The sequence below is a fragment of the Caretta caretta genome, chromosome 4 (assembly GCF_965140235.1).
Source record: "Caretta caretta isolate rCarCar2 chromosome 4, rCarCar1.hap1, whole genome shotgun sequence".
NCBI lineage: Eukaryota > Metazoa > Chordata > Testudines > Cheloniidae > Caretta > Caretta caretta.
Window position 1 is genome coordinate 42922056 of NC_134209.1, and position 17338 is coordinate 42939393.

At 39.9% G+C, this 17338-nt stretch overlaps 1 protein-coding gene across 1 annotated transcript in view; it reads right to left on the reverse strand.

Moving 5' to 3' along the window:
* Nucleotides 1–17338, reverse strand: part of COL25A1 (collagen type XXV alpha 1 chain) — a 427499-nt gene that overhangs the window by 52613 nt on the left and 357548 nt on the right. Inside the window, exons 19-21 of the mRNA XM_075127572.1 lie at nucleotides 3768–3830; nucleotides 2253–2321; nucleotides 1181–1225 (exon numbers count right to left, since the gene is read on the reverse strand). Of these exons, the coding sequence (XP_074983673.1) occupies nucleotides 1181–1225; nucleotides 2253–2321; nucleotides 3768–3830 (177 nt within the window). The remainder of the gene's footprint in view (nucleotides 1–1180; nucleotides 1226–2252; nucleotides 2322–3767; nucleotides 3831–17338) is intronic.

The following is a 17338-nucleotide window of genomic DNA, read 5'->3' on the forward strand; positions in this document are numbered from 1 at the left end:
CTGTGTCGATCTAATTACATTGACCTTGACTCCACACTGCTTGTGGAGGTGGTGTTATTAAGTTGGTGTGGCAGGCGAGTTACATCAGTGGGAGCAAAAATTAAGCGTAGACACTTCCATAGTTACATTGACCTAACTCTGTAGTGTAGACAAGACCTAAAAAAACACATTATTCTGTGAATAATATTCCAGTGGAGACCAAGTTCTTCAGCATAAGGAGGAAAAGAAATCAGGAGTATTTAATTGTTGTTTACACCACCTTGGTTCTGTGAACCACTTTTTATATTTTATTATTCACTATGAGCATATGCTTAACTTTGTGAAGTCAATGGGACTGAAGCACTTACTTAACTTTAATTGTGTGCTTATGTGTTTTGCCAAATGGAGATATACTGCCAATTGAGGGTTGACATTGCAAGCAATATAGAAATGATTCTCAGCACAGCTTTGTTCTCTCAAAGTCATTTAATTAAACAAAAGAATAAATATTCCAGTTTTATTTTGTGTGGACCTCATAGTATAAACTGGCAGACACTAGTAAGATTTTGCAAAAAATATTGCAAATCCATTGAAAATTTTTACTTCCACTGATTTTGTATACACTATGGTATTGAAGCTTTAACTTTTTGCCAAGGTCCTTGGTAGTTTTTCAACTATCTAGAAGACAAATCTGAGACACCCAAGCCTGGTACATCTCATGCCCAAGATTCAAAATAAACAGCCACGAACCCCCTACAAAACATCAGCAGAATAACAATAAGAAATTATATTTAAATCAAATACTTTTCAATGGCTATTGGATCAGCAAAAGGTAGAAAGTACCAATTTTAATAGCTCTTTCCTCCAATCCCAAAGAAAATGGATTAAAACACAACTGTCAAACAGAGAGAGATAAAGCAGGTACATGGAAAAAGAGAACAGACAAAAAAAGAGACTAATCATTTTAAGATGTTACAACAGAGAAAGAAAGAGCACAATCATGGTGTACAAAATATATAGCACTTGATTCTGCAGACCTTACAGTTAAAAAGCCCAGTGAAATCCCTGGGAGTTTTGCTTGTATGAAGCCTGCAGGATCAGTTATCATTTCTTTCTAGATCAAAGTTGATGTGATATTACTAATAATTTGCCCTGGAAATCTTCATGTTACACCAAAAGAGGCAATTCAGTTGACACTGACCTTTGACCCCTTTGGGCCTCTAGTTCCAGATTCGCCTGATTTCCCCTGTGTGAGGAAGACATAGAAGATGGGCAGAAGAAAAAAGAGAGAAAGGAAAGAGCAGAGGAAAAGAGAAATTAGTTCTGGCTATTAGTAGTAGAGAGCAGTGGAAACACTTTATTTTCTATGAACAACCTCATGAATCCATCTAGTTTAGCACCCAGAATAATGAATTAGGATCAATGCGCTCACACTGTCGGTTCCCTTCTTCCACAGGAATTCCACCAACTATTCTCTTACTGATTCTTGCAGACGGCTGGCACAAATAATTTTGCCTTGCAGGGGGTGCCAACTGTACTGCTAGGCCCACCAAGAACTGAGAGGTTAATAGACCCGCTAAGTGTTTACAGGATAGTACTGCTAAAACAAAGTGTTACCACAACAGTTTTCCCAGGAAGTATAGATGAATAAAAATCTACCTGACAGAGAAGCCGGACAACCATTTAAAGATATGCTAAGAGTAGAAAACTTAAGCACCAATCCAGTAGAAAATGCTCGGAAGATATTAAAATGTATTGAGGATTATTTCTTTATTTTTTCTTACAAAATTAGAAAACAAGAAGCAAAATGGATTTTCTCTGAACTTGAAAGGTCACAGTGTTCAAAAAGCTCAAACTAGGGTGCTTATAGACACATCAGGGCAGAGCTTCATCTTTTGTCAATTGCCATAGCTCCATCACAGTTTCTACCATCTGAGGATCTGTCTCCTTCAGTCCAAACAATGGATTCCACTTAGGGCCTAATTCTGCAGTTCTGAACATTATACTACCACTGACTTCTGGACTAAACTGTCGGTATGTCTATACTGCAGCCGGAGATATAATTTCCAGCTCAGGCAGATGTCCACACACTAGCTGTGATTGATCTAACACACTAAAAATAGCAGTGGAGCCATGGTGGCAGAGGCTAGCTGCCTGACTAGTAGCAGTGTACAGGGATGAATTTACCTTGTTCTCCTTTAAAGCTCATTTGCAAAGTTTTGTTCTGGTTATTCGAAGCAATTATTGAAATGCCAGTGTTAAATCAGGCTGACCTTTGGCCCAGGAACTCCAGGTTCACCTCGCTCACCCTTTCCAGGAGGCCCTGCTTCTCCTCTTTCACCCTGTCAAAGATTACAACACACATGTATGTACGCATCACAAACCACAGGCAACCTTTAGTATAGTACAAAGTCAGTTCAGAAAAACTAAATAGGATGTACTTTCAAGCTCATGTGAGAGCTATAATGAGATGGAGAACATTTTTCCTAGGTAAATTTACAGCATTCCTGAAAGCAGAAGTGGATGTTTTCTGTAACTTAATCTGAGTCATTTTCCGTTGAACAAGACTGTATTATCTGAGAAACAGTATGTAACAAAAGACCAGAATAAGACATAGACTGAAGGGAGCAAAGTTAAAGTAGTGCTGCCTCTTACTTCCCTTCTCACAATCCTGGGGTGAGTTAGTTCCAGTGATCTAAATGAGTGTAGGTCATGTGATGGGTAAGAAATGAAGAGGTGGCCTTTCAGGAGCCTATTGGCAGCCGGTGTAGCAAACAAATCACTTTTGCTGGCTCACCCTGGTTAGGTGAGCAGCTGTATTCTGCACAAGTGAGAGCTGTGGAGTGCTTTCCACACTTCGCCCAAGGTAAAGTTCATTGTAGTAGTCATATCTAGAAGTAATACAGGTGTAGAATACTGAGTTGGGGTCTGCATTTAAGGGGTGGGGATGGCTAATGAAGCAATTAGGGACTCTAGAAGCCTAGGAATAAATCATGTCCTCTCATAGAAAAGGACAGAAACAGCACCACTCCATAGTTAAGACTGAAACTTTCCATTCAAAGCTTGTTTTGCATTCTCCAGCATTACCTTAAAACACATACAACATTTTAAAAATGGAAAGTTGGCTTCAGAATTGGTCTGGAGTTCTGTTTTTTTCTTCCAAATCTGAAGTGAATGGGACAATAGGTTCACAAAATTTGGCTCTCAATTGGTGAGTCCACAAGACTTCAAAAATTCTTTTAACTTTATTTCCCACTCAGTTGCAAAAGAACAGACAGAAGGAGAGAGGAAGAACAATGTTTTTATTAATGGATTTATATATTCAAGATCTAGTGCACAGGATCAAAGGTTCATTGCTTGGAGTCCATTTCTTAATAGTTATTAAGATAGATTGTCCATACTGGCATGTTGGCTCTCATGGCCTAATTTAGGCATTCGGTAGCTTTAGAGAGGCTACGTTGACTAAGGCAGCTAAGGAGCTTGAGACGCCTATGAATGATTAAGTACTCTGACTTTCTGGTTTTCTCAGGGCACGCTGTAGGCCAATTTAAAGTAACCTGGGTACCCAAAGCATTAATTTTAATATTTCCAAATTTTGGGCATACTTTAAAGTTTTAACCTGAACTCTAAACTTTTTGGCAGTTTTTTTACAAGTACCACATTCTTATAAGGATTTTCATCCTTAAATGACTGATTATAGACCCTCAACTTCACTAACTTTTTTTTGGTCATTAACACAAAAGAACCCAATATAATATGGACGAGTGTGTGGTAGAAACTAAACTTACCTTTGTTCCTGGTAACCCTGGTAATCCAGGTTCTCCCTGTGGACCAATGAAACCTGGTTCACCCTTTAACAGATGAAAGCATATTAGATTATTCTTCATTTAATTGAAATTTATTACAATAAAATCAGTTTACTTTTAATAGTATTTTCCCTGATCCTTCAGGGATTTCCAGCTGTGATCCAACAACTATAGAGAGATTAATTAGGGATGATTAATTAATCAGGGATTATTTCCATCAGCATACTTCTTGGAGCAAAGCTTCACGTAGTTTGAGAAAAACAAACTTGAAAGCTGCAAATCTTGTTTTTATGAAGCTAAGGACTGTTAACATGACCCTAGATTATGATGCAATTTATGAAACAAAAATCCACCATGGCAAGACTAACATCATGGTGGATTCAGGGAGTAGATGGGGTGAAGTAGGTGGGCTTTCATTCCCTGTACCCTCCCTGCCCATTTATCTGCAGACCGGAATAACAGGTAAGTAGCCCCTGCTCTCTCCCACCATGGTCAGTCGCAATCTGAACACAGCTGAGTAGGGAGTAAGGAGGGTCTTGTCCCCTCTCACTCCCCTGCATGTCTAAGGAACAGCAGTGACAATCCGTTCTAGATTAGCAACTACACAAAGTTTTAAATAACTCTGTATGGTCTGTAAGGGACAAACCATATGTTTTTCTTTACAGGCTCTTTCTGAATGAGGCCTCATGGTTCCTAGCATTACATTTTCCCCCAAGAATCTGAATCAAGAAGAGGTTTAGCTATCATGAGTGCAGATGGCCAAAATACTACTGAGCTAACAATCACTTTTTAAAAAAATGTTCACATATAAGTTTTAGGGGTATCCCCGGAATCTAAGAACAAAAATTCTACTTGGCTCTATGCAGACTGATTCTTCTGGGCGCTGAGCACCCTCAGCCCCTGCTGAAGTCAGTGGGAGTTGGGGAAAAACAGCACCTCACAGCAGCAGATCATTAATGGCTTCATTTAAAAGAAATTACAAACACTTGCTATTTTAAATACCTAGAATGACAGACACATCCATATTCCTTGTTTACAAAATTATTTACATTGATAAAGGGAGACATATGGTTGAATAACTTTTAATTCCAATTAGAAAATAAAGGGAAGTATCAACTTGCTCATCGGCATGGAATTACAGGTATGGTGCACTGGTGAGAAAAACAGTGCAGGTTATGAACTCAGGGAGGTTTCTTGCATATTTACATATGAAAATCACTGCTATCATTGATCAATGTACCACTGGTGGTATGAAATAAAGGCCAGCATATCTGCTAAAGCACAAAAAGAGAGAGGGGGAAGCGAGGAAATTAGTAGGAAATAAATAATGCAGAAGCATGTATTTCTTAATGAGGTTAGAGGGTATGTTATAACAATAAAAATAATCCTATAGTTCACATGCTGTCTTTGTAATGTAACTGTGTTAGTGCATACCAGTGAGAGTAACCTTTGGGTATTCACTGTGGAAGGAGGCATTCCCTTTTAATGAAAAAAGCACTTCGCCTCCACAGCCATGGAATTTCAATAATTTATTTTAAAATTAGGAAGGAGCTTGACAGCTCAAAATTATTTTACAGCACACCAACACAAACTATCACCTGGTCAACTCGGCAGATTTATTACTTGACCTGTTAATTATGATTTCTAGGGGAAGAAACAAGTACTGATTCCATGACCCAACTTCTGTCTATCAGAGGCCAGGCTTAGAAATGTTATACAAAGATCTTAACAAAAAGCTTTTGGCTTGAATTCTGGCAGACCATTGTGCATAGGCTCATACCAGAAACTTCATACACTGTAAAAGGAGTGCTGGCAAAATCTTTCCACTGCAGTCCCAGCCTTCCCCCAAGCCTGGAGAGAGATTGCTCTACAGGTGCTTTATATCAGAAAACATGGAGGATATTGTACGAGGTCTGTGGTTTTACTTCCATGATCTGAGAGTGCAGGGTTTATATCGAGACCTGCTTTAATATTTTATCAAAATAGTTTTCTATAAATTGTGTAATATCCTTGGGCCTGGGATAGGTGTAGTGGGAAAATCGAAGTACATAAAAGGCTTCCACTTTCTCTCTTTATCTGGAAAGCTCAGCCCATCATATTCCTACTTTCCTTCTGGAGCAAGGCATAGGGGTGAGGCATTAATCTGTACAGATACACAACTATAACCCTGACCTGGGAATGACCCCTAAATATAACCCATCTGAGTGGTTTATTTGTGCTCATAAGGGGGTTCAGGGAAGCTCTGGATGGGCCTTCTGCCAGCCAGCATTCTGGCACCTACTATGACTGCTTTTGGGTCACAGATAGGAGTGTGTTTGGCAAATCATATGCTCATAGAATTATTCCTTTGTCTTTTACTTTTTCTTATTGTTCAGAAAAAAGTCCACATCTGTTTATGTTCCTGGATGATAAGTCACCTCAGCTCGTTTCAGTGATATCGTACTACATTTCTCAATGTAATAATATCACTGATGCAAACTGCTGGGGTGAGGAGGCTACAGTTTACAGACAGAAATATGGTTTACAAATACCTGTTGTGCCATTTTAAATAGAAAAAAAAAACTTGTTGCCCTCAAAAATACATAGGTTGATGTGCTTAGTGCCACATCTATGCGTGTTCATGTACTTTACTGTGCTGCCACCTGCCAGGGGCATGCCCCTTGTGGCTGTTCTCTGCCCCTCCCCCCCACTCCCCAATATCTTAAGGCCTCCTGTGGAGATTGGGTTGATACTTGCAAATGCCCTAAAAACTCCTGCAGCTAAAAAAAGGGAGGAATTAGGACATCAGCAGATGTTCTCACAGATTTCTGCTTCTCCAGAAGAGCAATCTGGCTTCTGGTGGCACTTCTGAATGTCTCAGCAGATTCAGCTTTGGTGTGGGGTCCAACCTTCACAGACTTACGAGCAACTTCACATGAAGGACAAAGTACCTTACCTCAAGCTTTTTGTCTAGTGTAGACATGTCTGAAATGTATAAAGACAAGGGCCAAATTCCAAACTCACATTATGCCCCGGACAGAAGTGGCAGATGTGCAGTACTAGTAGTGAGGGAAAATAAATCACATCAGATGAAGTGAGCTGTAGCTCATGAAAGCTTATGCTCAAATAAATTTGTTAGTCTCTAAGGTGCCACAAGTACTCCTTTTCTTTTTGCGAATACAGACTAACACGGCTGCTACTCTGAATCCAAGCTACTGTACTTGAGCCAAGAGGGAAGTGATAGATAGATAAAATGGAAAATTGATCTAATCACTACAGTTGCGAGGGGCCACAAAGCAGGGGAAGAAAAAAAAATGAACACAGCTCTGCTTATAGTCTTCCTAGATCATTGCTGGAGCATGGTTATATCTCTGTACTCAAGCACCAAAACCAGAAAGGGCACTGTGAACCCGGGACCTCTTGGTTCCAAATGGCAGATGGCATAGGGATGCATAAGGGTTACCGGGATCCCATTGGTCTGGTATCTACATACTATTTTGCCAGTGAGTGTCACATAGGTCTCTACTGAAAGCCTGTGTCACACTGGTCCTCATAATAATTGTGAATCTTATGTGTGGATAATATAAAAAGAGTTATGTATATCTACATTGATAATTATGTCCTTAAGGTCTGTGACTTGGGACTGGTCACCAAAAGGTGAGAAACAGATTTTTTTCAGGCAGAAGATGTTTATCTATCCGTCTACATGTACACTGATTATTGTATATGTCACGCCTAATTTTATGGTCTGAGCAAAATGCTTATCAAGTGACTGCAAAGTCTCCGGGGTAGATCCTAGACAGGAAAACAGATGCAGCAAGGATTATCCTGTTTGCAAGTGAAGACAATGGATTTTTGGACTACAACTGCAGAGACACAGACAAACTCCGTATCTTTCCACTGAGGAGTCAACATGACAGTGTGCTTCCCTCATAAATGGAAGATCACAGCCACACCTGGCTCTAATGTGCTGGAAGGATTTTGGGTGACCTTTTGCTCTGTATGAAATGACAATGACAGGAAGTTAAGTTTAGGCTCTAGCATGTGTGCTATGATTTTATTTTATATGTAACCCTTCGTTTCCAACATTTCAACTTGCTATCATTGAATCCCTGTTCTTTGTTACAGAAACTTGCTTTCTCAATAAACAAATCTAAGTGATGTGTGTTAAGCGAAGCTGTGTTCTATGGTGTAACTGGTAAGCTGTGGTGTACTGTTTCTTTGGGAACAGAGGACCTGGGAAGTCTGAGAGTGCCCAGTGGATCAGGGGCAGGGCACTCCCAGGAGATGCTTGGATGATGCAGGTGTTGGAGTATGCCTATTGTTGACCTGTACAGAGAGCAAGGCCTGTGGAGGCCTGGAAGGCAGTGCTTGTGTTGCTAGAAGCTGGCGGTGTCAGGGGAGCTGACCCAAGCAAGCATAGACAGGGCAGGTGGTAGAGAGGTGCACAACCCCAGGAACCCCTTGGGAAACATCAGGCACAAATGGAATATAATGTATTTTCAAGGAAATTCGCATGACCAAATAGGTAGCTTTAAATATAAGGTAAATAGGTAGCTGTTCAAATATAAGAGTGATTTGCGAACAGAACTAAGTTTCAAACTTTAAAAAAATCATTTTTTTAACAATATAATTTATACATTGTCTGTGTATCTCTAACATCTGCCAGCTCTTCAGTTTTCAGAGTAACAGCCGTGTTAGTCTGTATTCGCAAAAAGAAAAGGAGTACTTGTGGCACCTTAGAGACTAACCAATTTATTTGAGCATGAGCTTTCGTGAGCTACAGCTCACTTCATCGGATGCATACCGTGGAAACTGCAGCAGACTTTATATATACACAGAGAATATGAAACAATACCTCCTCCCACCCCACTGTCCTGCTGGTAATAGCTTATCTAAAGTGATCATCAGGTTGGGCCATTTCCAGCACAAATCCAGGTTTTCTCACCCTCCACCCCCCACACAAATTCACTCTCCTGCTGGTGCTAGCCCATCCAAAGTGACAACTCTTTACACAATGTGCATGATAATCAAGTTGGGCCATTTCCTGCACAAATCCAGGTTCTCTCACCCCCTCACCCCCCTCCCAAAAACCACACACACAAACTCACTATCCTGCTGGTAATAGCTCATCCAAAGTGACCATTCTCCCTACAATGTGCATGAATTGGAAATGGCCCACCTTGATTATCATGCACATTGTAGGGAGAATGGTCACTTTGGATGAGCTATTACCAGCAGGATAGTGAGTCTGTGTGTGTGGTTTTTGGGAGGGGGGTGAGGGGGTGAGAGAACCTGGATTTGTGCAGGAAATGGCCCAACTTGATTATCATGCACATTGTGTAAAGAGTTGTCACTTTGGATGGGCTAGCACCAGCAGGAGAGTGAATTTGTGTGGGGGGGTGGAGGGTGAGAAAACCTGGATTTGTGCTGGAAATGGCCCAACCTGATGATCACTTTAGATAAGCTATTACCAGCAGGACAGTGGGGTGGGAGGAGGTATTGTTTCATATTCTCTGTGTGTATATAAAGTCTGCTGCAGTTTCCACGGTATGCATCCGATGAAGTGAGCTGTAGCTCACGAAAGCTCATGCTCAAATAAATTGGTCAGTCTCTAAGGTGCCACAAGTACTCCTTTTCTTTCAGCTCTTCAGTGTAACTACAGCATGTTTACTGACAGAAAATATCCATAAAGAGTACTTATGTGCCATTCACAATATGTGCAGGAAACTGTAGGAAGCCCATTCCCTGGCTTTTCTGTCAGCTACTCATAAAGGAAATGTTTGCTTTGCAAACAATATATGTTCATCCTACCTACTGTATAGTGCTAATATTGCCAGATTTCTGCTTTATCATAATCTACGCTGCTCAGATAACAAATCAAATGACTTATAGGTGTGTGAAACATAATGAAAACAAACAGTTTTATCTCAGTAACGTACACTGATGCCCCTGCAATGCAGAGGAAAAGGGAAAATCATTTTGATTAGTCCCTGCTACAGACATGACACAGAAGCCATACAGGTTTCAGAGGAACAGCCGTGTTAGTCTGTATTCGCAAAAAGAAAAGGAGTACTTGTGGCACCTTAGAGACTAACCAATTTATTTGAGCATGAGCTTTCGTGAGCTACAGCTCACTTATAGCTAGAAAATCAAGACTATGATTTGGTAAAAATAATACTTGACACTAAAAATCTAACCCAGCATATTGCCACAGGAATACAACATTAAGGGTTGGTTCTGATCACACTTGCACAGATCTTTTACACTGGTGTAACAATTGACTTCACTGCAGTTACTTCTGATCTCCATTGGTTAAGTAAGATGAGAATCAGGCTCTAACTACTGTGGGATGCAGTATCCTTTAATGTAAGCACATAATGCCACTAGGATTCACGGTACCTGCTGTCACACACACTCATCTATTTTAGTTTAGCAAAGGATTTTTCTAGTAGGTATGATAGGTGAAAAATTCACCCCGTGCAGAGCACTCATGCCAAGCCCTCTACCCCCAACTAGGGCCCACATGAAAGGCTCAAATAGACCCTCCAAACTGGGGTTAATGTCATCATAGATGATTAATCATATTTGCTCTTGTGTTAGTCTGTTTAAAATGTATCCTCAAAAACTAAATTCACCTTGCATCACTGATTAAGTAAGCACTAGGTATCTTTCACATCTGCATTTAGTCATCTTTACTTCAGCATCAATAGGCATAAGGTGCTGGGGACAAAAGCTGTGGTCCTGGAAACCGATTCTACATATAAGCTAATGCAGCTTGCAGTCGGGTAGCAGATAAGTGTCATGTCACCATCCAGACAATCCATAGATTCTCAGACCCTGAGATGCTGAAGTGAACACTGCAGTCTATAAAATCAAGATGACCTTTAACCTTGACTTATCTAAACACTTGGTGCAGTTTCTTAAAGCAAAACAGAAGTTTTATCTTTGAAGGATCTATTATAAGTAGATCGGGCTGCAGGAAACTGATCTGGGGGCATGAAATATTGAAGGTGACATGTTAGGCAGGCAGGAGGATTGTGGTAGGAGATTGGTCATTGGTATTTTCTAGAGGATCAACAATTCCTCTACTAATAGTACTGCCAGGAAGCTTAAAAAACCCCCACAGAGGATTGCTTGTTTGTATTTTAGCTTAAGATTTTTGTGTTCATTAGTTATGAAACACTCGCTTAGCAACTGTCATCCCAAAGACTGCCCAGGTTTTCCAACTTTTCAGACCAAGATGTTATTGATTTGTTGGGATTGAGGCAAGTTACACCAGTTTACCTGATATCAAGATATATTCCAAAAATTATTAATTACTTCCATTATGCAAAAGGACCCATATCATTTGTTATTTGTTACGCTGGTAGACCAGATGTCAGCTCATGCCAAGGTCCCAAAGCCTCAAGTGAACACGATCAAATGTGTAGCTGGAAACCAGTCTGACTCACCTATGTGTTAGCATTGCTAAAATAGGTATTAGACTTGTACCAATGTGTTCAGACTTTATGAAATACTTGTAAGTTGCTGCGTCCATTAATCTCACTTATAATATCTCTAACCCATGCAGTAAGGTAATATTGAAGTGTTTGTTCTGTAATGTACAAATGTTCTCTCTGAAACTGTAAATCCAGCCAAGAAAGAAACATCACCAAGTGAAATACTGGTTTCCACCCATGAGGAGGGGCTATCTCTGGCCCATCAGGAAGACCTATTGAATCCAAATGGGCCATAGTAAGCCATTAAAGAGCAAGAACTTTGTTGATTGCTCCCAACACAACCATGAAGAGGGGGACATGCAGAAGCGCTCGTCCTATCATCTTGGCCTCAAGACAGATGGGGATAAAAATTCCTGGCCGGAAGGAATTAGAGTTTTTTTTATGCAGTTCAGACTCTGAGAGGCAAAGATTCCTAAACATAAGGAAGAGATCCCCAGGATTAACCTGAGTTAGCCCTAAAGGACTTAAAGAGATGGCATATTTCAGCACTCTACCACCATCTGAAACCTAAGACTGCAACTCGTGTGTGTGTGTATGTTTACCTGTTTCAACTACATAAATAACTCTCATTTCTTTTTCTTAGGCTTTGTCTACACTAGAGACCTTACAGTGGCACAGCTGTACCGAGGCAGCTGAGCTGCTGTCAGTTCTCTCGTGTAGCTGCTCTATGCCGACGGGAGAGCGCTCTCACGTCGACGTAATTAAATCACGCCCAAGGAGCGGAGGTAGCTATATGGGTGGGAGAAGCTCTCCCGCCAACATAGTGCTGTGCACACTACCACTTATGCCGGTGAAACACTGCTCAGGGGAGCGTTTTTTTCACGCCTCTGAGTGACATTAGTTTTGCTGACATAAGTGGTGGTGTTGACATGGCATCTGTTAATAAACCTTTAATTAATTTACTAGAGGTTTGTCTACAAGTGTTGTCTGTGGTGTGAGATCTAAGGTGCAAATTGACCTGAGGTAAGTGACTGGTCCTTTGGGACTTGGAGTACCCTGACTATTTTGTGATCTTTGGTGTAAAATGACCATCTATCACAGTGTCAAGCTTGCCTGGGTGGCAAGATAGTTCAGAATGCCCCAGGGGACTGTCTGTGAGTCCATATTAAGGCTGCATAGTGCCTGAGGAGTTTACACTTGTTAGTTGGTTGAATGCGATCACATCAAACCACCAGAAACAATAATCCATACCTCTTTGATTTCACTATGAGTGTTCATGCAATGCAGAGTTGCTATCTTGGCAAATGACAAACTACAAAGATACTTTTTGCAAACCTTGTTAGTATTATTTTAGCTCCTAATCAGGTAAACACGGGACATCAAAATGAAAAAATGTGTTAGTCCATTAAAACAAATGGTGTGTCGGACATCTAACAGAATGTAAGCTAGATAGATATTTAGCTAATATTTTATACTTAAAAGGGCTTCCAGATTCAGCAATAGGGAAGCTTATAATTATGTTAAACTTTTTTTTGAAGACAGTCTACTTTTTTTACGAAGATTATTATCTAGACAAATTCTTCAATGACTGTTTCACATTTATCAAAACTTTTATGTGAGGAAGTGGAGACAAGATTTAATATGAGAGGTTAAGGGTAAGAGCAACACCATTTACTGTGGGTATCTTGCTTGCCATACCTTGCAAATTTGTACTTTGCTTTTAGCCCCCTAATGGTGAAAACACCACCTGTTGTGCTAACGGCATTTTAATCACCAGTAATTTGTTGAAGGATTTACACTGCAACTTATTAGCTGTAGATTTCTAACCACTTACTGACTTAGGTTGTGTCGTCATCTCACAGTTCATATGCAGATCAACAGAATTATTTAACACTTAACACTTTAAATAGGTCTACTCTGCATCAAGTGCCTGGAAAATATTTCTGTAGCATATGGACTAAAAATAATATAAATATGCTGCTTAGAATAACACATAAACTAAATATATACGCAACAACTGTTGGTAAGTAGTATACATTTGGTTGCAAAGGAGTAACTAGGGCCTTGCTTTTATCATTAATGTTTTAATGACATAATTTCTTTCTCAGTCAGAACTATGTATGCACAAATAAACTGAACCTTAAAAATTGTACCAAAGAGCCTGACAACTTTTTAAAAATTTGCTGACATCTTTGACCTTCTGTTGGTGGTGAGAGAGATGCTTAAGCTTGAAAGCTTGAAATTGTCTCTCTCACCAACAAATGTTGGTTCAATAAAAGATATTACCTCACCCACCTTGTCTCTCTAATACCCTGGGACCAATGCAGCCACAACAAAACTGCATATTTTTGACCTCTAACAGTCAGTGATGCAGAAATTATATTATTGGGAAATTTAAAGGTATTTTAATTCTCTCATTGAAATACTTATGTAAGGCAATAAAAAAATATGGGCCCAATTCTCCCTGCCATAGAAAAAAATCTTGCCAGGGCAAAGACCCTCCCAGAACACCATGTGAAGCTGTGTTATAGTGATCAGAGGTTCCTCGGTCTGAAGCGTTTATGGTAGTTACATGGAAGTGGGAGGGCAAAGGACATTTAGACCAGGAATCTCCAAGGAATACAGGCTTAAGCCTTACAGACCCCCAGTCAAACCTGCCAAACACTTGTCCTTCCCATTTGACAACCACTCACTCTACCACCCCAGTGATTTACTGCAAACCCCTCTTTAAAGTTAATATTGCTTCCAGCATGAACCTCTGTAGCTATATGCTTTGGAGTTCTCTGCTAATGGATGCATATGGCGGATCCTCCACGACCCACCAGCCCCTTGCTCAGCAACGTACCACCCGCCCCGCCCCCATGCACACTGCAGAGCCCCAGATCCAAGATAGCCCACTGCAGAGAAGGTCCAATCCATTTTTTCAATGCCCTCTTCCATTTTTGCTCCTATTAGCAGGGAGAGCTATGGACTGTGCAAACAGAATATCCTCATTTTATCCAGTCAACCAGATATATAGTTAGCCCATCATACATAGGGATGTGCCAGCCCTAAAAGACTCTCATGACTCATGCCTAGGCATATTTAAAATAGAAACAATATGAGCTGTATTCCTTCCTTTATGCTATTAAGAGATTTAGAGGCAGATTGAGATTAAAAAGAACAAAATAAAGCAACTTCAGTGAAAGCAATGAAGTACATCAGGCCTGAATTTGAGCCAATGCCTCCTCTGTTGAGTCTCAGACACTGGCATCTGCTGTCCTTTACTTCCTATTTTGCTTTCAGAAGGACTACAATAGTGAGCTTACGGTAAGGAAATGAAGGGGGTAAAGGTAAACCCCATAAACAATTATCCACGTTTTCTTAGACCTCTGTTTTGATTTCTGACACTAATTCAGAATTGGCTCCATAGGTGCCCCATTGCACAGGCTCCCCGGCTCCCTCATCACCCATGAAACCATATTTTGACTTTCTGATCAACCCAGTTGCCTAATCAACTTCTTAACTTGGAAAAATCTCTCTGGTTTTGTATTTATGACCATTTGTTCAGTTTTTATGATTCGTTAGAGGCAAAAATGTATTATTCTTTAACCTGCCTAAAAACCCAAAGCTTCAGCTTATAACCAGACTCCGTTTTCTACAACATTTATTGCCTTTTAGTGAGTCCAATTTTCATTTTAAGAAAAGTGCAGTGGTGCTTGAAAAATATGTGCTGATTTGCAAGGGTGCTAAAAGTATCAGCAATAATTCTGACGAATGTGTCATGATTCTCCATGCATTAGTCATACAGAATACTTCTTACTTAAAGGCTAATTAGAATTCAAGTCAGCACGATACCTGCTTTTGAGGATTACAGTAAAAACATTTGTTGTAATAAGAGCCTTGTTTTTTCCTAAAGGCAGCCAACTTTTGCAATGATTGATCTGCTAAATTATTAGAAGAAAAGAATGAGACTCTATAGTCTGTCCAAAAAATTGTTTTCCTCTAGAACCAAATTAGATGATAAATTTAAGGGGCTTTTGTTGCTAATATTAAAAATGAACTGCAACTGTTTTTACTCATTTATGACTATATAAAATCAAGAAAACATTTTCTATGGTGGCATTACATCATAAGAGTGTTTTCAGTTTACTATTTGAGGTCTCCATTATGGCTGATAAAATCCCTGATTTCTGAAAATATGGGTCTGCTAATTGGACTCTCAGATTATTCAACTGGATTCTAAATTTGGACTGACTTTATCTGGCACAAAGAAGCAAATTAAAAGACACTGTAAACCAGTTTCACTCTACCAAATCCATCTTTTAACCTGTAACAGCTTTTGGGGAAACAGAATTCACATCCTGTGTTTCAGTTACTTACGTTTTACCCTTTTCTCACTTCCCTAGTACGTTAGTGTCTTTTCCAGGAAAGAAATCCTGGCTTTTGTGGATTTAGAGGATATTGTTTCTGAGGGATTACAAAGAATTGCATATATCCTGAGGAATGCCATAGCAAATGCTCTTGCCACCTGCAACAGTTAGTCGTTCATTCACAGTCCACTGTCAATGTGGAGTTCATATTCTGGGCTTGATTTTCAAAATTAGGTCTGGGCAATTACATGCCTAATTTGTGCAATTGCCATAGTGACATAAGGAAATTAGATAAGTGGGCATGCAAATGTACAGTTAGTTGTGTAACTACTTTCTGTGCATCCAACTACCTGATTTATGCATCTATTACAATCCTGGTAACGGCATATTCAAATTAGGTGTACAACTGTGTATTATTTTTGTACATATAATTCCATGTACCTACTTTTGAAAGCAGGTCTATAAATCAATGTAACAAACAGTATAAACCCTCCTGATATTACTTCCTCCCACTGTCCATTTTTATCACGACACACATTTCATTGAACTCTACTCTCCAGCATTTGACCTGCATGCACTATCTATTTTTTCTACTCCCAGAGATAACCTACCCCCAGGACATCATTATTTGGATGAGGAAAGCGTAGGAGTTAACCAACCTGCATGTTTCACCAGGGATTTCAAATGGGGGCACATGCATATTAGGAAGCTGTGCAAGTGTTCAAAAAGATAGTTTGGGGTTGAATTTCTTCAGTTTTCAGTGACTTCAGTGAGCTGTTCAGCACTTCTGAAAATCAAAGGATTTTTATTTAGATGCCAGTCACAAGGTGAACTGCTCTGTTTAGAGGGGTTCAAGATCCAGCCCTGATCTTTTTTCTGATTTCTGCCCAGCAAGAAGGAATTTTTGGAATGATGGTCTCTAGGACTAATAAAAGTTGTAGCTTGGCAGCAACACATGCATGAAACAGGAGCAGAGATATAAGAGTTCCCTTCTTCCCAGTAAGGGAGACACCATGGAAAACTAAGACCTGTTGTGAATTTTTTTAAAGAGAGAAAGGAAAACCTGTAGAACTCAGGAATGGCTTGTGGATTCCTCTCTAAAGAGAACCAGGCAAAGGATCTACCATGCCTTGGAAACCTGTCAGCCCCTCTAATGCCAAAAAACAGAGCAAGGACTAAACAGACCAGGCCAAAGAAAAAGAGAATAGAGAGTAAGCATCTCCATGGCAAGCCAGTTCAATAGCATCTAAATAAGGGATTTAGGATCCTAACTTTAGGCACCCAGGTTTGAAAATTTTGGCTTTTGTTTTTAAAGTTTTGTCTGCATGGGAGTCACTTTTCTATTGGATACAAAGTTTATTTGACTCTTCCAGAACTTAAAACTTTGGTTCTGAAAAGTTTTAAGTATTTCAAACATGATTCTTAGGCCACTAAGTCCTACTGTGCAAGCAAAGAACAAGATCCTGGGATATAGTAAGAGAGAGAAAAAATGAAATTCAAATACAAAATATAAATGAAGGTTGGAATTGTCTTTGCTTTCGATAAAGCGAATATGGGACAGACCCTGAGGTCCTTAGCCAGTTTTTACTGAGTCCTTACTCAGGCAAAATTTCTAATGATGTCATGCAGCTGGGAACAGAGTATGTTGGCTTGGATCGAAATCACATGGCCTGTATAAGCAACTACGTAGAAAGATGTAGGTGACTGAGTTAGCAACTCTATAGTCTCTCTCAGTGTTGAGAATAGAGCAAACTCTTATATGTAGGTCTCTCCCTGTCAC